Below are 17,612 nucleotides of genomic sequence, written 5' to 3'. Positions count from 1 at the left end.
AAGCCGCGATTATTTTAATCGCGGCTTCATTTCCCTCTTCCGATCTGGCTAATCTACATGCCTCCGTCGAAGGAGGCATGTAGTCTAGACACACCCCTAGGGGAAATGACAGCATTGTTGGGCCCGTAAGCTAGAGGTGGACAAGATATGGCCTGCGGGCCAGATCCAGCCCACCAAACCATTTGATCTGGCCCACGGCCACCCTTCCTCCAGGTCAGTCGAGACCCAGTGGCGGAGGAGCGTGCAAAGTAATTCACTGTTCAAAACGGCTGACAGCTCCCTCCCGTCACCGGGGGTGAATGGCGCCTAGAGGGAGCCATCAGCCGATTTGAACAGTGAATGACTTTATACACTCCCCTGCCCCTGGGTCTCAATTGGCCTGGGAGTGGGGGCATGCAAAGTCTCCTTTTTCCACTAGGGGCATGCAACGCCTAGAGGGAACCCCTTCCGCCTGAGGCCCCGCCCCTTCGCCTGAGGCCCCACCCCTTTGCCCAAGCCACTGGCCCTTTCCAGGGGTGGAACTGGCCTACAACCACTACCCACAATTCATGAAGAAGTCCCCCTGCAGAAATTATTGCCCACCCCAGCCATAGGCAATGGGAGGGTCTCCCCATTCCCAGAAAGGGTTTGGCTTCAGGAAAAAGGGGTGGGGTTGGGGCAGTCAGCCCTTAGTGCTAGCCAGACGGTATGGTGCGCCTTCTCTGTTCCCACCTCCAGCTGCTGGCCCTCAGGACCAGACAGAGCGCGTGGTGTGGGGATCCTGTGGTAGTGACGGCGACCAGAGTCCTGGGCCCTTTAGAATCACTGCAGGGGCAACTGCACACTTTATTCCTCCCTACTCCACATTGGCGGGCCATGCCATGCCATGCCATGAAAACTAACTTCTAAAATTTCAGTATCAAAATACTTGTAGCACCCTCTTCAGGAAAAAAAAATACAGTCCAAAAACGATAGATAGAAATTGTTCCCAAGTAATTTCTATGCTTCTAGCTCAGCTATGTTCCATTTCCTTGCTTTTCTTTAAAATATCTATGCTAACATCGCATGGCTCTGAATTTACAACTTTTTTTATTGAGTCTTTCCGTTTGTTTAAGTGAATGAAGGTTCTCTCCCATCTCCACTTGTCTCTTTTATGACTGTATGAGCTGAGAAATCATTATAAAATCTATTAGACAGTTTAATGCTTTCTTGGCCAGATGTAAACTCTACTGCCATTCCTCAGTCGTCTTTGGGCTTGATCCTGAAAGGTGCTTAGCAGGCTTAATTCCAACTGAAGTCAATAGGAGTCGGGGATGGGAGCAGTTCTCACTAGTGGGATGAGACTTTGTGGCTATGTCTACACTGCGCATTGTTGCGCAAGAAGATATGAAAATGAGGTGCAGCAATGAATATCTCTGTGCCTGATTTGCATACCTAATGAGCCACCATTTTTGCTCCTTCTTGCGCAAAACCCCCCCTCTTGCTCAGGAACCGTTCTTCCTGAAAATAAGCCTCATTTGCATATCTTCTCGTGCAACAATGCACAGTGTAGAGGTAGCCTGAGTGTAGGTAACTTTATTTGAAAGATGAAATGTGAACAGGACATGATGTTTGAGGCAAGAAAAAGACTGGAAATCTAACAATTTCTTGTCCTCTGTGTGGAGTGCCAGAAATTTTAGTTTTCCAGTCTTTGGGTACGTCTAGACTACAGGGTTTTGTCGACAGAAGTTTTGTCGACAATATCTGTCGACAAAACTTCTGTCGACAAAGAGCGTCTAGACACATTCAGTTCTGTCGACAAAGCAAGCTGCTTTGTCGACAAAACCCTGTAGTCTAGACACAACCCTACATGCAGTAACACCTTCTGTCGACAGAACTCTGTCGACAGAAGGTGTTATGCCTCGTAAAATGAGGTTTACCAGCGTCGACAAAACTGCTGAGTTCTGTCGACGTTATGTCGACAGAACTCAGCGGTAGTGTAGACGCAGGTATAGTTTTGTCGACAAAAGTCCACTTTTGTCGACAAATCTCTGTAGTCTAGACACACCCTTAATGTTTTCAATGCCTCTTGTTACAGGTTTCTAGGTAGAAATTTTTGTGAAAGGGACCAATGCCATGTTTTGCTATGGATGCCAATGGAATAAAAATTTGGCTATATGAACTTGGAAAGTTTGATAAAGAAAGAAGTTTTAATTCTCAATATTCAGTAGAATATTTTTTAAAAAAGGAAGATGCATGTGAAATAGTTCAAGAATAACATTAAATCTGACCAGTGTGTGTGGAAGATTAGACTCTGTGCCTATAATACTAGTTTCAAATTCAGATTAACTATAATTTTTAAAGTGTTTTGGGGGCTTTTTCTTCAGTCCATCAGATATAAAGATTTGTACATGCACTTGTTTTAGATTTGAGTGTCAACATGTCAAATTAGATTGTCAATAGTAGCAAAGTTGCTTGTTTAAAAAAGCTGTTGTTTTTTTATCTCACTGTTGATGTGAGGAGCATTGAGAGATTCTTTTTTGCCCTATGGTTTGAAGGCAGCATTTTATAGATAGCATGAGATGGTGCTTACAGATGAATGCTGTGTTGAAAAGTGTCTGTTAGAGCATATTATATGATATTATATTATTTGTGGATGGTTATTTGCCTTTTAAATTGTTTTATATAAGGAATATATAGAAGTAAACTTCAGCTTCTTTATTTGTAGAAAATGTGTTATGTTCTTATTTAAGGGTACACGGTCACACCTATTGAAAACATGTAGCCTAATAATTGCCTTTAATTTCCTTTTCTTTAGGAAAGCAGTTGTTGATCCTATAACATGGAGGATTGCCTTCATACCTCTTCTGAAAACCTTTCCAAACTGGTCAGCTGGGCCCACAGCCATGGGACCATCTGCAGCCTCATTCCAAATCTAAAGCACTTGCTTTCGGAGGGTTCCCATGGCAACCTGACAGCGATGTGGGGCTGTAGCGCTGGTCATGCATATCATTGGCCACTGACGGCTACCTGCAGGGCTGGGTCCCAGGAAAGAGTATGCTTCCAGGACAACAGAAGCTTCAACTCGGACAGTCCCAGCATTATAGGTGTGCCCTCAGAGACACAAACTAGCCCAGGAGAGAGGTACCCCGGGAGACCAGTGAAAGCCAAGTTGGATTGTAACCGAACCAGAGACTCCTGTGATTTCTCATACTGCAGTGAGCCTTCAGAGCTAGACGAAGCTGTGGAAGAATACGAAGACGAGGCTACTCTCTTTGATATGGTCTGTGAGTCCTCAGTGACAGATGAGGATAGTGACTTTGAACCTCATACCCAAAGATCTCAATCCATTTCCCGCAAAAGGCCAGGAGCGGGCCAATCCTCGTCGTCTCTTTCGGGCTCCCAGTCTCAGGTCATTGACGAAAGCAGTGACAACGTGATCGTCAAGAAGATTAAGCAAGAAATCCCTGAAGATTATTATATTGTGGCTAATGCAGAACTTACTGGGGGCATCGATGGACCTGCATTATCGCTGACGCAAATGTCAAAACCCAAGCCTCAGTCTCATGCTGGACCCTCCTGTGTTGGCCCCTCCAAACCCACTCCCACTGTAGCCCCTTCTCTCAGTGCTGAGCTGGACTTACGAAACGTGTCTGCTTCTCCCCCTGTAATATCGAGGCCTGCAGCTCAGAAGCCCACCAGAGTAACTCTGGCTTCCCCCAACAGGGGGCCCGCTAGCACCCCTACTGCCAACCAACAAGTAGCACTCCAGATGCCAGTCAGTACTTCCAGTACCAGCAAACAGATTAGCATTCCTTTGTCAGCCCTCCAGCTCCCTGGACAGGAAGAGCAAGTTGCTTCAGAAGATCTCCTCCAACCCGTGCCAAATCAGGTCCCAGCCTCCGAAGTAGCATTGTCTCCCTCAATTAGCGCGGAGCCGGAAGTCAGCTCTAGTCAGCAGCAACACAACACAGCTCCTGCCAACACCGCAGAGGCAACAGCCCAGTCAATACCAGGTATGAATCCTTGGAAAGCTCCTACTGTCCCGTAGGGAATTCGGTATCATTCTAAAACACACGTTTCTGAGCCAAGAATTGCAGCTGAGAAAGCGAAATATTGATCACGGTCACCATGGGTTACAGGAAGGTATTGCTAGATAAATCAGCTGCTAAGCACTTTACATTGGAAGGGTACTTGGAAAGCTTTCATTTAATAGAGCCCTGAAGCACTTGATGCAGGACGAAGTTAATCTAGGGATACTTCATAAAGGAACCAGTAGACTTTTTTTTCCTCTGCAACAGATAGCTCTGCAAGTAGGTTACACCTGACAGTCCCATAGTTTTGTAGTGTAATATCTATATGGAATAGGGCCAGATTAAGACTTACTGAGACCCTAAGCGATGTCAAGTTTAAGAAGCCCCATAGCATTACCGAAAATATGTAGTTTTCTAACGGAAAGGTGAATGAAAATAGAAATTGTAAAGTTTTATATCTGCATATGTACCAGTATATAGGAAACGATGCATCTAAAAACTAGTAATTTTTTTATATTTAGAGGCCCCTCATAATCTGAGTCCCTAAACTGTATGGGTATGGGTATGTCTACACAGCAAAGTTATTTTGAAATAAAAGCCGTTATTTCAAAATAACTTTACCAGCGTCTACACAGCCAAACCGCTATTTCAAAATTAATTCGAAATAGCGGAGCACTTATTTCAAATTTGGTAAATCTCCTTCCACAAGGAATAACGCCAAATTCGAAATAGCTATTTCAAAATAAGTGCTGTGTAGACACTTATATCGAAATAGGGGGCCTCCAGCCTTCCCAGGGTATCACTCCAGCCTCAACCAAGAACACTCCTCTCCCTCCCCCCTCCCCGGAGCTCTTAAAGGGGAAGACTCTGGCCACAGTGCCTGTGATAGCTCAAAACCTGCCAGCCCAAAGCCAGCAGTCACTGCCCCTGACCCAGTGGCCCCAAAACATGAGCCAGCAAGCCACTGGCAGCCAGCCCTCCACTGCTCCCTAGGAGCAGTCTGCCAGCTCCCAGGAGCCTGCCAGGGCCCGGAGAAGGCGGGCGCCTTCCTGGTCCAGGGTGGAGATCATGGATCTTATTCAGGTTTGGGGGGGATGCCCCCAATGTCCATGATCTCTGCACTCGGGGCGGCCCGTGAGCCTGGGAAGACTAGGTGGTCACCTAGGGCGCTGCTGGCCTTGCCACCCCATGATTATGTCACAGCCATTGACAGCCGTGCAGGCGGGGGCGCCGATCGCGCCTTCCACCTGGGGCGCCAGCTGCTACAGCCGCCCTCAGGCCGCTCCTGTCTGCACTAGATGGAGGAACGCGGTCATCTAGGGCAGGATAGCTGCCCAGCCTGGCCACCAAAGGCCACACACGAACCCAGGAGCAGGTTTGCATGAAAATCAAGTTGGTCCGGCGAGACCCTCAACCCTGAGCCCTGAGCTTCCCCTTCTCCTTGCTTCCCCTGTCTAGCTCCCTCCTCCAAGGATTCACTCTCCCCTCTCCCACCCTCTCTCCTCCTCTCTCCTGCCTCCTTTCCCCAGTCTCACCAGAGTTTCAGTCTCCCCCCCCCCCCCAGTTTTGTTAAATAAAGAGAGTTTGTGTTCATGAAAATACATGTATTTTATTTGACATCAGGAAGGGGGATGAGGGAGGGGTAAGTGGAAGGATGTGAGGGAGGAATGGGGCACAAGCCCCCAGTGGGGCAGACCAGGGAGGCTCTTAGTGCTCCTCAGGGTGGAAGCTCTCCCTCAGGGCCTCCTGGATACTGACAGCCCCCCGATGGACTTCCCGGATGGCAGCCTGCAGGAAGTGCAGCCAGGCTTGCAGCAACGAGAAGTCCACAAGAAGCACCAGAGTGCCCAGGGGCAGCTCTGGCTCCATGTTGCAGAGTGCTGTGGTGTCCCGAGTGAAGGCAACCAGAGCACGCAGAAACAAAATGCTTTGCTGTCCCTCATTGAGGTAGGCAAGCAAGCAAGGAAAGATGAGAGCCAGCTATGGGGGGGGGGGGGTCCCTTTAAGCACAGGCCTCAGATAGCCTCAGGCAGCAGCCACACAAAGTAACTCTTGACCTGATGCCCTGCCAGACCTGGTTCCGGCCGGCCTAAAATGCGATTCAGCGTCCACTCAGTGTGGACGCGCTATTTCAAAATAGCAAAAAAGCTATTTCGAAATGCATTTTGTGTGTAGACGCGTTATTTCAAAATAGCTATTTCGAAATAACTATTTTGAAATAAGATATTTTGAAATAACGCTTTAGTGTAGACATACCCTATCTTACTTAGCTTGGGCATAAATCTGGTAGCAGATAGTGTGCAGCTCTCTATTTATATATAAGGAGTTTTGAGACAGAAATGCTGACTGTTGGATTCATTTGCTAAATCAGAAAGCTAAAATCTTAAGTAAAAGCAGCCTGTAGTGGTAGCCCGTGTTCTCTCCTTTCCTTATTTCTACCAAGAGAACTGACATTTGAAATGCAGGAGCAGGGTAGCAGGAATGGCTAGAGGGAAGTTCGTCCTATTATAAATCTTTATTACCTTTTTTTCACCAACTCGTAAATCACAGCAGCTTGCAAAGAACAAAGACATCCATACCCTTAAATCTTAAAGTAATAGCGTCTATCCTTTACATGAAGCAAAAGAGATTTTCCCATTTTAAATTGAAAAAATCCTTTTGAACATGTTCTTGTGTTTCTTTGGGCCTCCTTGTACCCTCAGTGCAATGGTGATAAGTCTAACTAAGTCTTATGAAGGCATAAATTTCTCAAAACACCACATTTCTGTCCATTAATCTTTTCATGCCAGCGATTGCCGGTGACGGGGGTGGGGAAGAGAATCAAATGCTTTGCTTGGGGAAATCTGGTTCTCAGTACCAGGTTATTGAACAATTAGATATTGCCTGTAGTACTGTGATCTTGACTGTTGTCAAACAAAATGTTAGCTGTATGTAAAGTTCCAATATTATTCATTAAAACCTAGCAAAGCACCCATAAGCGAGAGAATGCAGAAGTTAGTGGCTTTCATTTTTTACCCAGTGAATGGGCTCAACAAGCAAACTGCTCAGCTAGACTCACATTTCAGTGTTGATCTCTCCATTAGCCACTCTTTCACAGCAGTCCTGTCATGTGTACATTATTTGACGGAGAGCCAAAACCCCAGCTAAATTCAGATGTGATTCTGTTAGGTTAAGTCCTAGAGAGATGGATTGGTGGGCAGAGGCCAGATGCGGTATTCAAAGGTTCATGGTAAATTCATTTATCACTTAGCGTTCAGCTTCACGTATGCTAACAAGCCAGGTTCTGCTGTCAGTGATCTTGATGGGATTTCATTTAACTTGAAAGAGTATAACCCAGGGCAGAATTTGGTTCTGGGGTGTGTTCTCTTTGAAATTCCTTTGTTTTCTACCGGGTAGTAAACATATTTTCTGGCTATAGCCAGCAGTTAGCAGGGGAAAGGCCTGAAGCTATACTACCTCTGGCAATGTTCTCGTCTGCTTTTAGAAACTTAGTAACCTCTGCCCTGGTTATTAGTTGGCCGGGAGACAGCGCGCACATGAAAATCTGGATGCTGCCCCTAGAGTGGTGATGCTTCTGTAGGTAGAACTCTTCCTTGTGAATCCATTCTGAACTAGTGCCCTATGGAGATAGAGGTCTTCTGTAGGAGAAGATGCAAAATCAAGGCTTTTGCTAAAGTTCCCACAGCTCTTATTACGAAGGCAATGATGTTCTCTTAGCATTCTCAGAGTTTCAACTAAGATACTGTATAATCCCTCTCTCGACTCTCATGTAATATTGCTCTATGCTGTTAAACAACTGCCATGCTTAGTTAAACTGGCTCAGACAGAGACCAGGTGCTAACTTGCAATGAGCTCAGGGTGAGGATGGTGACTTATGTTGAATTAATTTCTTAAATGTTGTTGTTTATTTTTCTTAGTATAATACATAGGAACTCCCTCATGTGTTTACAAGTTACAGATAAAAGCTGGTTTCTGCAACCTGCTATACGCTTTAACTTTATCCAGTTCACCATCAGCAGCCAAGCAAGAATTGGCTAATACTTAGGCTTTTAAGGGAGCTATGTGGGAGAAGCCTGCCCTCCCAAATGATCTTTGTCACCTTTCCTTTTGCCAGTTCCTGACATGTCCTTCAGGCCAGGAACTAGCAGGGAGAAGGTCTATTGCACTGCTGAAATGGTGACTAAGTCTCCACTACAGCTGGGATTGACGCTCCGAAGACTGATACACTAGGGCTCGATTTAACAGGTCTAGTGAAGACCCACCAAATCAACTGCAGATTGCTTTCCAGTCGACCTCAGAAGAGTAAGGTGAGTCAATGGGAGAGTGTCTCCTGTTGACCCAGCATGGTGTGGACACTGCAGTAAATCAACCAATAATAATAATAATAATAATACATTATTCATTTATTTTTATTATTATTAGTATCTGGTATTGTGTACTTACGTTGACTTTCTGCGGTAGTATTGACATAGCCCAAAAAGTGAATAGGAAACATCAGATTTCCAAATGGCAACATGTGGCAAGCTGAGGTGTCATCTCGGAGGGTATAGCTACAGGTGGAAAAAGTCTTGTTTGTTTGCAGGAGGATGTGGAGGGAGCTGTGGCTCATGGGAAGGTGGAGTTGGTTTTGTAGAGAGGTAGCATTGCTAAGGTACTTAAGATGAGCACACTGGTCTTCAGTCTTGTGCTGCAGAAGGCTCAGGGTGGGAGTGTCCTAGGAGCCAACAGAGCAGTGTAGTAATTTCTGTGGCCAGACACGATCCCAGCCACAGGACAACAGGGTCGGAGGATTCCGGTAGGAGCCACCGAGGGGCTTACACATTGAAATAAACTCCGTGGGAAGGACCCCAAGAACTACAGGGCAGGGTTCTCTGGCCCGTGCTATGCAGGAGCTCAGAGTAGCAGCGGATCATAGCTAGCCCACCTGGTCTTGCAGTCTTTGAAATATGTAATGTACATCATAGAGTAAACCCTCTGAATGGCAAGTGTGATAATGAGTCTTGTCAGCTCCTTGGCACCTCATATCGATCCCTCGCTGGCATGATGGTGGTTACAAAGCCCTCCCTAAATACCGTGGAACTGAGTAGAAGAGGGAGGAGTGAGGACAAGAAACAGGATCCCTTCAGCCACCATCCTTCCCTCTGCCAGCAGCCTCAACCATCCTTCCTCCTCCCATGGTTACCAGAAATGATCTACACACTAAACAAGAGGTCAGACTGTGCAAGGGCCTCTGCTGGATCCGTGTACAGTTGCAAGGAGCTAGGGGAGGCATCTTGCCTCTGCTCTGAGGTGTGCAAGGGGAGCTGTCCTGCGGCACCCTCCTATACAAGCATGCTTTTAGTCATGCATTTGGCTAACCCTGCTGTCTCGTGTGCATGCACTGTCTTTTGCTCATCCCAGAGGGGGTTAGTAAGCATTCCTGGCTTCTTATATCCTTACCTTATGGTGCACAGCTTATGCTTCCAGGCTCTCCCCCCCCCCCCCAAAAATCATGAGATTTATAAAAATATATAATACATTTTTGATTCTTTGTGTTTGCCTTCTGTTCTGAGTTGGGTTTTTTAAAAGCTTTTAAGGGACACATTTTCAACCCTTTCTCTGCAACCAGAAGAACTAGAAACATCCTTTTTTTATTAAATGAAAGCCCATAATCACATGACTTCAGGATCTGGGAATTTACAGAAACACCAACTATCACAAGACTTATGATAAAATCACAGGAGCTGGCAACACTACGTCAGGGTGTAGCTGCAGACTGACATTAAACTAATCATAGGTTCCCTTTTCACTGCAAGTATTATTTAATCAGGGTATGATAAGTATACAAATGCTCCTAATAAGCAGAGAAGCTTCTTCCTTACACGGGTAAGTAAATATGCATATGGGTAAACCTTTGGGAGACTCCGGAAAATCAAATTCATCCCTGATGTAACTCAGCTAACGTCAGTGGAATTATGCTAGGGGTAAATGTAGTATGAAGTTATCAATCATGTGAAAGTTACAGAACCTGATTTAAAATCTTCCCTGAACACTAGCCCCTCTCCCCTGCTAATAGATCTCTGTAATTATAATTTTACATAGCAGAATTGATGACTTTTGGCTGAATCGGTAGCTGAAGGCTGCCTCTAGGGTCATATATTGCTGAAAGTGGTCAAATGAACAATTAAACCACTGTTGTAGATGAGTGAGACAGTTTTTCTTTTAGCCTTAGAGTAAAGAGATCAGAGGCCACTGGCAACTCATTCAACATCATAATTTATTTCGATTCTAGCTCTATCGCTGAACTAAAAATAACTTGAGTGGAGATAAATCATTTTAAAAATATACCTCTATTTTTGTGAAAATCCAGGAAGTTAAATTAACTTCCTCTCTCAATTACCCTTACCAGCTGATCTGCCAACTTTGGTTTCACTACTTGAGTCCTACACATTGCAAGGATATGCCTTTTGAAGATCACATATAATACTGCTTACCAGAATATCAAGCTGTTATTCTTATAAGCACACCTATGTTTATCTCTATGCCCCAAAGCAGTCAAATGGTAAATTAATGTTCTGGGGCCTTAAATGTGGAAGTTCTGTTTCTTAGGCAGACATTATTTGAATTTGTAAGATAATGTGAGGGGGGGGGAGCAATTTGAAAATATAAGAGGATCCATCATATTAAAAAATGTTGTTTTACCTTGGAATAGTTGTATTAATACCATCCAAGGGCTGGGTGAGGAACCTGCCAGCAGCAGCCAAAAGGCCAAACCTTATTGTCAGCAGCATTATTTAGGTATTCAGTATCTACAACAGAGCAATGAAAGTTTAATAATAATAATAACAATAATTAATAGGAACAGTAGAACATAAATGTGTATTATTATTAGGTGCTTCCTGTTATAGGTATTTATGGTATAATCAATATTTTCAAGAGAACCCTCACTTCATCTCTCAGCAAGCGTAATAAAATCTTTTAGTTTACTTTATAAATGTATGTATTTCTATTTTAAAGTACCATATGTATTTTCTGTGGTCATAATTCACCCCAGGTGTGGAGGGCTCATATAAAACCTCCTGCAATGCTGATGACCTGCAGTGGGGTGTCCATGCAAAGGATGTCATGAATGATGCATGGAACCATAGCATACCTTAAAACAGGAAACACATATGAAAGAAAACAATTACACACTACATATGCAAGAAAAAAGGGGGTGTCTACATTGCTTGAGTTCTGCCTTTGTCTTCTTTGTTTACCAAGGACCACACCCCATCTGGCACTCTGTAGAACAGAGACATCTAGTGGCTATATAATATATTGCAATATATAAACATATAATATTGTCTTCACACCCTGCTCAGAGCTCAGGTAGGTTGGCATGTAAATAAGGGGAAATAGCGGTTCGGAGATGTGCTGGAACCATAGAATCTCCAATAACACAGATCCAGAAGCCAAAAAATCTGATATAGAAGGTTAATAACAGCAGTTAATATGATAGATCATGAGGGTTCTCTGACTGGAAGGGAATTGAACACTCTGACAGAGTTCCCTGCATTGTGTGTGGTCTTCAACAGTTTTTATTTTCATAAAACTCATTTTCAGTTCAACTTCAAAATGGTGACCATCTGCAGGTGAATAGTCTCTGAGTTCTAAGGAGAATTGTTTTAAACACAGATCCATGCTGTTGAAAATCTTGTAAATGCATTTTTAAATAGAGGTTTTCCTATGAAAAAACAGCAGCACATCAGAAAAATGGGCTGTTTCAATACATTTTGTAATAATGCCACCTAATGGAAGCTCAGAAAATACCCTCTCACCTGCACAAAAGGAAGGGAGACAAAGGGCGAAGTGGAGGGAATAAAAAGTGGAGAAGAGGCGTAGAAAGCAACTATTTTTGCAGGACCCATATAAACCAATTTGTGCGCGTGCTCGCTCTCTCTCTCTCTCTTAGCTCTGCAAAAGGGCTAGTTAATAAATGGTACTGCTAGTAACATGCCAAGTCTTTGATGATACCAATGGATGCAGGAAGACAATGCGCATATGAATTACAGCACCATTGAAAACACAGGAGAAAACCCTGGCAAGAACCAACATTTCTGGGCTGGAGATTTATTTATTTATTTTGTGGAGTGTTTTCTGGGGTTCTACTTAATACGGGAGCTCTCTGTGTCTTACAGATGGTGGTGCCCAAAGCTAGAAAAATTGGGCCGTGAGGTTCACCATCAGATGGGGTGAGCAAGAGGCACCAAGCCTATGTGGGATTCTTAGCAGTCACCTGTTTTGCTTGTCTACTTAAGGCTGGCACCATCTATCCTGAAATAGAAACTGCAGTTAGGGCCTGACCCAAAGCCCATTGCCGTCAATGGAAGGACTTGCACTGAGGTCTATGGGGTTTGGATCAGGCCCATACTTGGGTATACACAGTGATTTTTTTGTAAAAAAAAAAAAAAAAAAAAAGGTGCTGGTACTCCAGGTACGGTTGCCAGATGGTCTCCCAAAAAATACCAAACACATGGGCTAAAAATTTGTCGAGCAAAAAAAAAAAAAAGCCCACCCACACCCAACACATCCTGTGTGTCTACTACCAAGACCACCAAGCTGGTAACAAAGGGGGAAGCAGCAGAGTCTGCTTTGCAAAGCAGCCGCCTGCTACCCAAAGCAGAGAGAGGCAGACCATGGGGCAACACAATGGTGGTGGGGGGGGAGCGACCATGGGTAGGAAGGTGACTCCTCCATAGCCAGGTCTTTGGGTGTCCCAGTGGGAAGAAGCAGAAATTCCACCCCAGTCAGTTTTGGCTGAGAGCCCGTGGAAGGCGTCTAAACGCAACGACAAAGCACCTGTGGGCTTCTCTCCTGGACTGTGGCGCTGCAACGCGCTGGAACAGCGCTCAGGAGCAGGGCCAGGGCTTCCCCTCATCCCCAAGGGGTCACTCCTCCTCGGACGCAATCAGCAGAGAGCTCCCAGTGCCGATCGCACCCCACCTCCCAGCCACTCCCCTCGCCCCCACCCGGCTTCTGCACGCAACCAGAGGCTCCCAGCGCCGATCGCAGCCCTGCCTCCCAGCCTGGGACTCCCTCTGGTTGTGTGCAGAAGCGTGGAGGGACTCCCAGCCACTCCCCCCGCCCCTGCCAGGCTTTTGCAGGTTACCACAGGCTCCCAGCGCCGATCGCGGCCCCGCCTTCCAGCCACTCCCCCCGTCCCCACCAGACTTCCGTCCGGCACCAGCCAGAAAAACAGAAAATACTGAACATTGCACGTGTCCAGTATTTTCTTAATTTTTTTACCAGACAAAGGGCACAAAAAACGGACTGTCCAGTAGAATACTGGACACCTGGCAAAGAGGAAAAGGTGCCGGTACTCCATGGGAAAAGTTGTTGGGCTCTGACTGGAGGTGCCAGTACTGCTAACTGGGCAGTACCATCACAAAAAAAAGCACATGTTCATCAAAGAGTTGGTTTTACTGAATCCTAACACTTTCAACAGCAGCAGAGTCTCAGAGGAGCTGTGCGTCCCCTTTTCTCAATGACAAGAGAATGCCTCTTTTATAAAGGCTGATCTATAAAGCCAGTCCCTGTTTGTTTGAGCCCTTGCAGTGATGCTAAAATCCACTTATAAAGTAAAATAGAATTCTATGCATTGCCAAGAGCATGTTGCTCTCTAGGTGTATGTACTAGCAAGAAAAAATATTTGCTGGAGACAGAAAATACATGTTTCTAAAATTAGTCTGGAAACCCGGTAGCAGATTTTTTTTATCAGCTCAGATACAATCCAGCATGTTGTTTATTGAACATTAAAGCATGTGCTTAAGGACTCAAAGCATCCCAATTCAACCAAGTGTGCTTAATGTTACGCATATGCTTAAGTGTATTTCTGAACAGAGAGGAGTGGTTGTATGGAGCATTACGTGTGAGCTGCAAGACAGAAACAAATTGAAACGTTTGTTTCCTCAATTGCTCCATTAGAAAATCAGACTTGTGAACTCTTTTCACTGGAGTTTTCCCCTGCTTGTTCTGTCAGATGCCGCCTCTTTCCTCCTTCGTGAGGAGGGAGAGCTGCAGCTCAGGCCGTGGCCTTATGACATCCCTGTTCAGGTCCCTAAAAAATCGTGCCAATCCCCTCCAGAGCAGAGCAAGAAGTGGGAACCTGGCCATTGAAATGAACAAAACCAAGCAGAAAATAGGTATGAAGATTGTCACCATTTACATCACAATGGGTCAGTAAAGGGCAAAACCAATTTCTTTTTTGTTATTGCTTTGCAGTTCATCAGTAAGTTGAGACACACGGGTAGCTGAGAGAGCCTCATAAATAAGCATTAACATCCTCAAGCTTTACAGTATGATGCCTTGAAATATTAAGTGTAAAATCCTGATTGTATTGATGTTGGTGGTAGGAGCCAGAAGGGGTGGGAGTGAGGCGGAGGCTTGGGGAAGTGGTGGAGTGGAGGCAGGGCAGGGGCAGGAAGAGATGGTGTGGAACAGAGCAGGGACGGGGTGCGGGGGGATGGAGTGGAGTGGGGTGGGTGTGTGCGGATGGAGCAGTGGAGTAGGGGTGAGGCAGAGACAGAGTGGGGGCAGGAAGAAGCAGGGCAGGGCCTGGGGCACGTGTTGAGGCTGTCTCTGGCCCTGTACCCCACAAGGGACAGCTCTGTACATTAGTGTTCTATTCAGAAAGCAACTGCTGTGGGTGATGACTCGTGGAAACTCCATTCGTTTCATGCTAGTTACAGAGACTGCTCCCTTTTACGTCAAGGGGTAAAGATTAAGAATGTAAGAGCGGCCATACTTGGTCAGACCATAGATCCAGGGACACCATTCCAACCTGTCCTGGCTAATAGCCGTTTATAGACCTATTCTCTATGAACTTATCTAGTCATTTCTCCAAGACTAGTAGCTGCATACCATGTTCCCTCTGTTTTCCATTCATGTGCAGAATACATTTTGTCAGCTATACCATAGCCTATGCAGATGTGCACCACCAAAGGAAATGCATGCTGGCAGCTGTGGACGCTCTACTAATCAGCTGGGCAACATTTGGATCTCTCTTGGGTGGCTGCCCAAGAGTTTAGCTTACAGCAGCGTTTCTCAAACTGTGGGTTCCCACCCTGTAGGGGGTCACGAGCAACTTAGAGGGGGACCGCAAACAAATTAGAGGGGGGGTTGCGAGCAACCGAGTATCACAAGTTTGAGAACCCCTGGCTTACAGGGAAAACTGACTGCATAGTGCCTAAACTGGCATGATGGGACGGCTAACACTGCTCCCTTTCTTGGGCGACATTTGCCATGTGTTTATAAAAATTGGCTGAAAAATTATCTCAAGGGGCACATTGATCATAATGGGTATGGCCCCTTCTGGAGAAAGGAGTCTTCCTTGGAACACTAACACATGGGGCTTCATTTTTAAAAAGTTGGATAAGCCATTGTACACGCACCAACTTAGCACACGATCATGCTCTGTACAATGCAATCCCTGTGATTGCACCGCTATCCCACTCTATTAAATGGGATTCACATGACACAGCTCATTTGCTTTTAATAGTGATCTTGAAATATTTGCTGTCTTCTCTAATAAATATCACCCAGCTATTATGGTCAAATACTCTGTAAATTCTTGAAAAGAACAGACACTGTTTCCATATTTCCTTTGTGTGAATATTGGAGTCTCTGGTACTGTACGTAAAATCACTCTGGTACTATACATTAATTAGTAGCAATTTTCCAAGGTACGCTTCTGTCATATCTTTTGGCCTACTTACAAAAATTAGCATCTCCGTACCCATTAGGGTTATTACTTTCTCGATGGATGGTAATGAATGTTAAGCTTTGCAAGTAGAGCCTAATTTATTAGCATGTGTGTCTCCTTTTCGACGTAATGTATCCTGTTAATTTTTATATTTTTGCACTGTCTGTCTTTCTTTGGAAGCTGACCTTGGTCTGTAAGAATCACCTTACAATTCCAGCAAAATGCAGGACAATGTAGCACTTTAAAGACTAACAAGATGGTTTATTAGATGATGAGCTTTCGTGGGCCAGACCCACTTCCTCAGATCAAATAGTGGAAGAAAATAGTCACAACCATATATACCAAAGGATACAATTAAAAAAATGAACACATATGAAAAGGACAAATCACATTTCAGAACAGAAGGGGGATGCGGGGGGGGGAGGGGAAGGAAGGAAGGTATCACCTCTAATACCATTAGCTCACAAACATCCCACTCTCCCCACCTCTAATATCATCAATTCACAGACACTTACCTTCCTTCCTTTCCCCCCCCCCCCCCCCGCATCCCCCTCCTGTTCTGAAATGTGATTTGTCCTTTTCATATTTGTTCATTTTTTTAATTGTATCCTTTGGTATATATGGTTGTGACTATTTTCTTCCACTATTTGATCTGAGGAAGTGGGTCTGGCCCACGAAAGCTCATCATCTAATAAACCATCTTGTTAGTCTTTAAAGTGCTACATTGTCCTGCATTTTGCTTCAGCTACCCCAGACTAACACGGCTACATTTCTATCACTATCTTACAATTCCATACTAGCCACAGAGGAAAGCATGTATATTTCATAGAGGACATTACTTCCCCCTATGGCTTTAAATTGGCAATCAAATTAAATAAAATAGACCCTGCCGGTGAGACCCTTGTTTTGGCCTCTTTATGCCAGATAATAGACTACAGTGACAGAAACGGACAATAAAAGCACTATTTTTGGCTAGGGGCAGGATTCTTTGATGGCAGACAGACCCTGCAGAAGACAACCATAAGGCTACCCTCCCCCCAACCCAGAGGCAAGTCTTGCATCAGGAGAGGTGGGTTTGAGTAGGGATCCAGCCCCCAGGATTGTCTAAGCTCTCCTGGGGGTCTCTGACACAGCCAAGGACTGGAAGTGCCCACCTTCTCTCTCCCTGCTTGCCTGAGTTGCACGAGTCCCAGACAGGCACACCGAGGGGGAAAAGGGTCCAGCAATTTAAAAGGTACGCCATGACAGCAGCCGAGGCTGGATCACTGGGCCCTTTAAATTGCCACCAGAGCCCCGTGTAGCGTGGTCTGTGCAGCGCCAAGGAATGTGTGGGGGAGGCTACTGCACTGCCCCTCTAGGGCCTGGAGAAATCTGTCACCATCCCTGGACCCAGAACAGAATCTCATCTTGCATCTCCCATAAGTAGTTCGTCACCTTAGAGTGACAGTATTTTGACAGTATTTTGACATTTTGATAAATAAAATACCCATTTTATGTCAAATCCTGGTCCCATTGAAATCTGCAGGAGTTTTGCCACTGACTTTGGTAAACCCAAGATTTGGCTATTTATATTTAAACCTCAAAGGTCACCAAAGCCTTGCTTCAGGAAAGCACTTAAGTCCATGCTTAAATGCTTCCTGTTCAGGATGGAATGGATCTTAAGTAGGTGCTCAGTGTGGAACACATGCCCAAGTGCTGTCCTGAATAGGGATGCTGTCCCAAAGCTACATCTACATTTAAAAGTTTAAAGCACAGCAGTGGCAGTGTGGCCATGACACATGTGCTGGAAGAGAACTTTCCCATCACTCTATGTAAACCTCCTCCACAAGGGGAGTAGCTAAGGGTATGTCTACACTACCCCGCTAGTTCAAACTAGGGTGGTTAATGTAGTCATACGA

General features: G+C 45.2%; 1 protein-coding gene across 1 annotated transcript in view; it reads left to right on the top strand.

The window, feature by feature from the left end:
- KIAA1958 (KIAA1958 ortholog) overlaps window positions 1-17,612 on the top strand; it is a 128,706-nt gene that overhangs the window by 55,146 nt on the left and 55,948 nt on the right. The window contains exon 2 of the mRNA XM_075931888.1: window positions 2,777-3,974. Within this exon, the coding sequence (XP_075788003.1) occupies window positions 2,801-3,974 (1,174 nt within the window). The 5' untranslated portion in view covers window positions 2,777-2,800. The remainder of the gene's footprint in view (window positions 1-2,776; window positions 3,975-17,612) is intronic.

This window comes from Pelodiscus sinensis, chromosome 6, assembly GCF_049634645.1.
Source record: "Pelodiscus sinensis isolate JC-2024 chromosome 6, ASM4963464v1, whole genome shotgun sequence".
Lineage (NCBI taxonomy): Eukaryota > Metazoa > Chordata > Testudines > Trionychidae > Pelodiscus > Pelodiscus sinensis.
Note: the sequence above shows the minus strand (reverse complement) of the source record. Positions and strands in the feature narration are given on the sequence as shown.